General features: G+C 35.0%; 2 protein-coding genes across 9 annotated transcripts in view; one reads left to right on the top strand and one right to left on the bottom strand.

Annotated features, from left to right (window-relative positions):
* Positions 1–8563, top strand: part of LOC107675658 (low-density lipoprotein receptor class A domain-containing protein 4-like) — a 90406-nt gene that overhangs the window by 76245 nt on the left and 5598 nt on the right. The window lies entirely within an intron of this gene.
* LOC107675659 (uncharacterized protein C18orf19 homolog A-like) lies at positions 2502–8069 on the bottom strand. 8 transcript variants are annotated; one of them, XM_016470074.1, is made up of 5 exons: positions 7662–8069; positions 6264–6640; positions 3777–3888; positions 3193–3312; positions 2502–3159 (listed from the first exon to the last, which is right to left on the bottom strand). In XM_016470074.1, the coding sequence occupies exons 1-5, from the start codon at positions 7668–7670 to the stop codon at positions 3046–3048; spliced, it is 732 nt and encodes a 243-aa protein (XP_016325560.1). In that variant the 5' UTR covers positions 7671–8069; the 3' UTR covers positions 2502–3045. The 8 variants fall into 8 exon arrangements, with proteins under 8 accessions (XP_016325560.1, XP_016325557.1, XP_016325561.1 ...); XM_016470071.1 differs by having other exon boundaries at positions 2502–3312; positions 7662–7686; positions 7779–8069; XM_016470075.1 differs by having other exon boundaries at positions 2502–3312; positions 6264–6598; positions 7662–7686; positions 7779–8069.

The raw sequence follows: 8563 nt of genomic DNA, 5'->3' as shown, positions 1-8563 counted from the left end.
AAAACACTACTGTCAATCAAACTATCGTGGGAGGGGCCTGTACAGAACTACGTCATTCTGACAGGGCTCTCAGAACAGCCTGATTTGAGAAAGGGGATTTTAAATAGGGATTTAAAAATAAAAAACACTGGGTGGATTTTTATAATTATAGGATGGATGTGTACACACACTTCCAACACACATTTATGTTCAAACAACTTGAAAAGTGAATTTTGCATCCGATGACCCCTTTAAAGTCGAGTTAAAAGAGTTGAGCTACATTTAAAAAGTATTTTGCTGATTTTTTTCTACTTCTAATATTTTTTAAATATACATGTATAATGTCAGATTTCACAGCTGCTTCATTTACATTTTGAATGAACCCATTTAGCTACTACAATCAGAGTAACTTTTATAGGAGAGCATGAGATTCACTTGAAGGTAACGGTTTGGTTGAACACCACAGATGTTTGTAGTATTAATCTCTGATGCACATAAAAACAATGTAGTTTTAAAAAAGTAGCTTCTTAATGGAAAGACTATTTTGAAAGCTGATCTATAAACATTAGTGGCTTTACTATTAGTTATTGCACAACACTGATGGAAAGCAGCAAATGTGAATGACATGTGTAGCCTGTAACTTCTAGTAGGCTAATATCTCAGTAATGCATGGTGTTATTGTTCAGTCACGACTTCAGTTTGAAGGTCAACTTCAACCTCATATAGGTTTTTAGAACATGAAGGTTCGAGATAACATCGTTCCAATAAATGACATAGGCTACTCCACTTTTTTACATAAAAAAAGTGTTAGATTTTTAAATAGCTTACATTTTATTGGTGTATTTATTGAGTAGCCTACATTTTAATTTTAAAACAATTTAAGTTGTTGTCAAAGATGAATATTGATGTGGAGTGAGAAATAACTCCACATTAAGTAAATCTTAAAAATATTATTTTAGTCAAATGCTAATTTCTTTTCATGAAATAAACTTCGATAATTTAATTTTTAGACGTTGTAGATGTTCTACAAAATAAATTTATTTTGTAATGGCTGCTGGTATTATATTTCAAATATTGCTGTTTTTTTTTTTAGTTGAAAGTTACAGCTAAACAATTTACCATTGTCTAAGAGAAAATATTTTTGAAAAATAATGAAAAGTAATTTCATGTAAATTTTCTGAATTCACTAAATGTTAATTTTGGATCAAGTTTAGATAAAGGAAATAATTAGTACTCTGGGGGGCCGAGAAAAACATGGTAAGGCAGGTTTCCTCCTCGTAGGGTCTGCCATTTGACTGAGATGATCATTTCCAGCACTTTTCCAATGATAGGAGAGGCCTTGCAGCAGTGGTCGCCCAGAATCTGCTAAACTTAGTCGAACTGAATCTAAAAATCATTTGATTTGAGTATTATAAAAACAGCTCTGGTATGAAATGGCAACTTTAAGCATCCACACTGACAAAAAAACGAAATGCTACAAAAATGTGCTGCACCTTTACATTTTGATTATAATTCACAAATGATTCAAATTTTGCTGTTGGTCATTAACTATCATAAAGAATAAATGCTCATTTAAGAAAAATATCCAATATGCATATATAAAAATCACTTTCAAAACGTTTCGATTTTCAATTTTACTTCATGCTTGGTGAAATAAGATGAGATGTTTATCTTTTTTTATTGTTATTGTTGACAGCCAAGTGGAAGATCCGTCAGCAGACAATGAAAGGCCTCACAATCCCATCAGACCCAAACAGCCCGAGTGCTTCAGCAGCAGACACATTTACTGCCGGACAATCAGTTCAATTATTAACCTTCATTAGTTACTATGCCAAAGCAAGGAAAAACAGGACTTGAGAAATGTGACACTCCACAGACACCGACAGCTGAACACGAGCTCACATAAATGACACACATGAATATGGCAGGAGTGTACTGAATTGGAAACAAGACACAAAGGCTGTTGATGATTCACAGAATGAATGTCAGCACTATTTGTGAATTTTTCTGTATTACTTTTTTTCCGGTATTTTGAACGACATAAACTGTTACATCTTAACGCACACTTACAGCTTTCTGACCAACACTCTTTTGCGTAATACCAAGCTACAATAAATTCAAGGGCTGCGTCCGAAAGCTCTATAAGGCATCAAGGCACGTCCAAATCCAAATTCTGCTTCACTTCCTGTCTCCGGAGGTACCTTCTTCTGATCGAATTTTGAAGGCAGCATAGATGTATCCTTCACTGCCTTTGATATCCCACAATCCTGTGCGTTCCATTCCGTGACGGTTGAGCTAAAAAATAAAGATGGCGTCTGAAAGTTGCGTTGGTGGCGATTGTGTGTAAATGTATATTTCTGACTAACATTTTGCACTTTTGATGATATTTCTAACGAGAAATCAGTACTATAGTAATGAAATATTCATTTAGTTATCACCAAAACTCGTTCTATTTTATTGTAGATCATTAGTCCGTTACGCTGCCTCAGAAGCCTGTCCGAAATCATTTTCATGAGGTGCCTTTGTCCAAAAACGCTGCCTGCAAAGTCATTGCCTCATAAGGCAGCAAGTCAGCTGCCTAGGCTTTCAGACGCAGCCAAGATTTTATGACACAACCATTTCATTCTCAGCAACGTATGTGACAAGTCTGTGCTGTTTAGAATCCATAATTGAAATAACATTTCACAAATGCATGAACTGAAAGAGCCAGTGCTATGTGGTAAAGTCAACCAAATATTACATATACGATACTGGACACACTACACCTGCCGTTCTCTTTAGAAAACACACTCTCATCCGTTAAAAACACTTCAAGTAGAGTCCAACGGCTTTCAGCAGACTGTGATATTTTATATCTAGAAACTATGGTCAACTTATGAATCTCACTTGTGATAGTTTAGCAGATTTTGTGAACAGTAAGTGTAGAGCTTACAGGCTACATTACACTTCTTCATATATGCATAAGACATGTTGTTTCCTTAAGTGCATTATATTGTTAAATAACGTGAATCTAAATGAAATTATGGGGGGATAAAGTCACTTCGTGACTTTTGTAAGTCTATAAACCTATTCCTTTTTCTTTCGGAAAGACACTTTGTCTTTGGTTTCTTGAAGTTTTTCTGTGAATTTGTCTTTCGTTTCCTCCATCCTCTCGGATATACGATCCTTGGTCTCCTCCATTTTCCCAGAGATCCTCTCTTTGGTCTCCTCCATCTTCTCCTGCAGGTATTCCTTCACGGGCGGAGGGGTGGACATGTACCCGTGCTTCCTCAGGTACTTCACAGACAGCGACGTTCCTCCGAGAGTCACCGTGTAGCGCGCAGGTGTGGCGATCTTCAGGAGAGCAGACAACATCAGCGTCACACTCTTGCAAATAAAGGCTTTTTATTGAAATCTACGATTCCGTGAAGAACTTTTAAGATCCATGGGACATTCCCATTGCACAAAAGACTCTTTATTATAGTGGAAAAAGGTTGTTCTGATTATTAAAATGTTCTTCACGCTTAAAAATGTCAATGACATTCTAATGAAATCATTTGAGGTGAAAAGATACTGTGCCTGAAAACACATTTTATTGAAAGTCTCTATTTATTAAATTTTACAAGGTGCAAATTCTTTTGGAAAACTGAACCTATAGTAAATCACCCTTGATTTTGCTTTGATCTTCATGATATTAACCAGCCTTTAAGTTCTATAGAAGGTTATTTTTATCATTCTAATTTGTAAATCAGAAAATCAACACATTAGTAAATTATTTTATATAATTAATTCACTAGAAACCGACACAGTTAGCCCACCTTGTACATGGCATAAGCGGTCAGTGCGTAGCCGCTCTGAGAATTCTCCAGGAGTTTCACCACCTTATCAGGAAACCCAACGTACTCGAGAAATGGCACCAAATTCACTCCTCTACAGACCAAAACAAGACAGGAAGCATAGAAAGACGTTTCACATAAAAGCCTTACATTTCTTAAGGGACAGTTATTCAAATATGAAGATTATGTTGTCATTTATTCACATGTTGGTAACCAACCACTTTTGGTAGCCATCGACTTCTTTGTATAGACAAATATAATAACAATAAAAAAAACACAGCATGATGGTAAATAAATGATGACAATTTTCTTATTTGGGTGAACTATCCTTTTAAGACAATTTCTGCAATTTAGTCATAATTTTTGCAATTTGGTACTGAGCAGTGCATTTTTAGTATTATTTATATACTACTATAGTCTTTATTAATTTGTGTTTATTTTAGAATTTTTTGAGCTTTTATTTTTATACTGTTTTCTTTTTACTCACTTGTTTTTGTCATTTTTATTATTACTTTATCTAAATGTTAATATTTAGGTTCTATTTATTTTTATTTCAGTTTTAGGTTATATTTATTTTCCCATTTACTCATTTTAAGCCTCGAACTTTCAACAAAAATAAAAATGTTGCCTTGGCAACTAACTGAAATAACTTTTCCAGCCAATATTTCTATTTTATTTCAATTATCAAAATGTTTTAATAGTTAGTTAATGATAACAACCCTGACACTGTGGTTTAACACGATCACGTATTTAAAGTGAACAAAAAGTAGATTTAAAAATAAAAAATAAGATAAAAACACACTTCTTGTTTTCAGAAGATATTGAAAAATCTACTGAAATGCAATACTTATTTAAAAATCAAATGTTCAAGTTAGACCAAATAGGCATCTTTAATAAGAGCTAAAGGCTGTGAAGACTGGTGGTGAACATCTGAGGAGACAAACTGATGACTCTGGTCTCGTCTGGTCTTGTCTTCTCTGCAGAGTGAGGTCATGCTGAATGAAACCTCTCAAGCATCCATTACTCCCACATTTCTCAAACGTCTAGACAGTGGTGACCCACATTCAGCCAGATGTAATGCAGAGTAAACATTCCAGTGTGTCGTTTACCTCAATCCACCACGCGCCATACACATACAATGACTGAGCAAAAAGAGAATTACCCAGTACCTACCTAACACCCCCCAACACACACCAGCTTAACCTCTCCTACAAAACTCTCAGATAGTCCTTATTCATTGGTTTGTTTTGTCAGAACCTACAACTTCATGTTGCGCTTCTCATAGGACATTGGCATTTTAGTTATTTCGTTTTTATTTAATTAACCAGTCTGAAATGTCATCAATAACAGACCGATATACTGTATCAGTCAGGCTGATATTAAGAAGCAGATCAATCCTGAGAGCGCGAAGTGTTGATTTAAATTCAGCAAATTTTCAGTCGCATTAGATCATTTTATTGTACTTTTCATTTTTATTAAAAAAACATAATTATTATAAAATGTTATTAAAATTTACTGCCCACCAGCTACCATTCTCTCTAGACATCAGGGCTGCATAATTAATCAAAATATATAATAATAATAATATTGTATTATTTTTCTTAAACACTTGAAATATATTTTTAATTTACAGTAAAATTATTACAACAGTTTTATAATAATATTGCTTTTTATTACATATTTGTAATATTTTTTATTTAGTACTAAAATAATAATAATAATTATTATTATTATTATTATTATTATTTTATAGCCATATTGATAATCTCAAAATTATGGCCAAATTATTCAGTCCTACCAACAAGCACAGCAAACCTAGAATTTCTTTTAAATAGCATTTTTAAACTGTAATCACAATTGTGACCCCGGACCACAAAACCAGTCATAAGGGTACATTTTTCGAAATTGAGATGTATACATCATCTGAAAGCTGAATAAATAAGCTTTCCATTGATGTATGGTTTGTTAGGATCGGACAATATCTGGTTGAGATACAACTATTTGAAAATCTGGAATCTGAGGGTGCAAAAAAATCTAAATATTGAGGAAAATCTCCTTTAAAGTTGTCCAAATGAAGTTCTTAGCAATGCATATTACTAATGATAATACATTTTTTATGCATTTACGGTAGGAAATTTACAAAATATCTTCATGGAGCATGATCTTTACTTAATATCCTAATGATTTTTGGTATAAAAGAAAAATCTATAATTTTGACCCATACAATGTATTTCTGGCTATTGCTACAAATATACCCCAGCGACTTAAGACTGCTTTTGTGCTCCAGGGTCACAATTTATATCAGAAATTTGTCTCCAGATTGTACAGCCCTGCTAGATATTATTATCAGTTGTTAAATAACCCATAGCGTTCATCACTAAATTTGATTGGTGATTCACTCAGTGGTCTTCGACTAACAAGTATTATTTCAATCTAAATTGACACAGTTGTGATCCATCATGGACTTACTTCATTGCAGCGTAGTAAAAAGTGCCGAACCACACTGTAGAGGTCAGCAGGTGCACAGGGATCACGACTTTGCCGTACTGCTTAAAGGTTTTCTTGAATCTCTGAATGAGGCCACTGGATTTGTCCTGCAGAGGGTCCGGATCCTCCTGCCCTGGAGCAGGGCTTCCCGGATGATCTCTGCTGGTGTTTCTCTGAGAGCTCATGTGTTTCCAGCAGCTGTGGGCCGCGGGACGGCTGCGGGGCGGAGGACTGATCTGCAGCAGGACAGCAGTCTGCCGGAAGACTCTAGCGCACACTAACCGCTGCATCCCAAACAAGCTTCTGCTCCCAACGGTCTGCCAACAGAGAGACAAGACCACAGTCTGACAGGGACCTGACTGCGAGAGCAAGAGAACGTCCGAAGTAAAGAAGACAAGATCACAAATGACAATGAAGAAAACTCTCTAAGATATAAGCGGATGGTCAGTAGTATGAGATACACATAAAAAACACAATAAACAAAAGTCTGAGACCACATTGAGACTATTTATCGTTTTTATTATTATTTTTATTATATTTAAACGACAAAAATGTTTTAAAAGGGTCCTATTATGCTTTTTCACTTTTTTAATTTTAGTCAGCACAACACATTTTGTTTTTCGGAAGGCGGACCTTCATCAAAGCCGGAACTAATCGAGCCGTTTGTGCCAGGCTGGGGAGAAAGGTATTTTAATAATGTAAATTATGTGAAAAATAATGTGTTTTTCGAACCACCGAGCATGAGAGCATGTTCTAGTACACCCCAAAACATAATCAAGACTTTGTAAAAGAGCATAATAGCACCCCTTTAAGGAATTTAAAAAAATAGTGATAAAGGTATTTTTAAAAAAGGAGAAACAACATTATATGAAAAAATAGACTATTTCTAGAAAAAAATAATAAATAAATAATTCTATTGAAGCTCAAAACGCTCTTTGAATCAGTTTAATTTATGATAGAGAATTTTAATATACATTTTATTTTCAATAGTAACAGTTCATGTTAGCTCGAGTGCTGCTGGCATTGAAGAAAACAAAGATTTTCTATTTAAATTTCACTCAAACTGTTACAGTATCTGACGATTTGTTGTTAAGAAAAAATAAAAATCTAAATAGCGGTAACCACATCAGTATCTGCCGTAATTTACTTGTATTACATTATTGGTATTACACTGATATTAGAAGCACATATATTTACCAAACAGTTTTCAAGAGTACTAAAGATGTGTCCATATTTTCTACTGCCCATTACAATGTGTTAATGCCTGATTTTATTTGCAGCTTGTGATTCCACTTATTCTTTGGCTGACAACAGACAAACCCTGTAGATTTATAATAAATCCCGTGTATCATGTCAGTTGACGCGAATTATTTTTCCTACCTTCAACATCCCATCGGTTCAGCAGCTGAAAACATTGAAGAAAAAATAAATAAATCAGCTGCACATGCTCAGTCACATTTACAAAGAAGCTTTATAGGGGAGAAATCACAGACCGACCTCCTAAAACTCAAATGTTTCGTATTAGCTTGTGAAGTGTTACGGTAGTCACCAAACGTGAGTCAGCTAACGTTAGCTTTGCTAAGGGATGTCTACTGACTGACCTGCTAAACTAATCAAAGTCGTACCCGTCCTGTGGCTAAACACACAGCGCGCCATGAGAAATGTGCACAGCTACATACAGGAGTGATTAGATCCGGCATGATGTGACTTCCCTACCACACACACGCATTTATTCATGTCCTTTCTGTCATTCAGAGACCCTGAGCAGCGCGCAATGCGTTGTGGGAAATGGAGTACAGTCGTGCTGATGATGAGAACGGACTACATGCACGTATTTCCGGTAGAATCTCAGCCAGTGACTTCACTTCCGTATAACGAAGCATACTAGCCGCAGACGACAAAAGATTAGTATTTTATAAATAAGTATTGTTATAAACATAAAAATATATAACATCTCATTCTAGTTATTGCTTCCTTAAAGTTGACTAAACATTGTTGTGTCCCGATGTGCTAAAGGCACGATTACCCTCCTTATTCCAGTAGAATATCTACTCGTTTTTAGAACAACGCCCTTAATACAAGCAAAGTATTGAAGAGTAACCACCAGAGAGTGAGACAGACTTCATTTATACCCTTGCCTTGCCTACTCGCACACACTTCACAACAATTCCAGTAGAACAGCACAATATATTAATTAAAATAATATTTAGTATAGAAATTGTGTATGGATAAATTTGTGTTTTATTTTTTTTACAAATGTAAATGTAAATGTTTTTTGCAAT

Source organism: Sinocyclocheilus anshuiensis, unplaced genomic scaffold, assembly GCF_001515605.1.
Source record: "Sinocyclocheilus anshuiensis isolate Anshui unplaced genomic scaffold, SAMN03320099.WGS_v1.1 scaffold1976, whole genome shotgun sequence".
Classification (NCBI taxonomy): Eukaryota; Metazoa; Chordata; class Actinopteri; order Cypriniformes; family Cyprinidae; genus Sinocyclocheilus; species Sinocyclocheilus anshuiensis.
This window is presented reverse-complemented; position numbering and strand designations above follow the sequence as displayed.

What these genes read in the sequence shown, in the direction of transcription:
- LOC107675659 (XM_016470070.1), bottom strand. An exon ending in TTTTACTACGCTGCAATGAA is followed by an intron (nt 3,889 to 6,263) that starts GTAAGTCCATGA and finishes TTTGGTCTGTAG; the next exon opens with AGGAGTGAATTTGGTGCCAT. An exon ending in CCGCTTATGCCATGTACAAG is followed by an intron (nt 3,313 to 3,776) that starts GTGGGCTAACTG and finishes GCTCTCCTGAAG; the next exon opens with ATCGCCACACCTGCGCGCTA.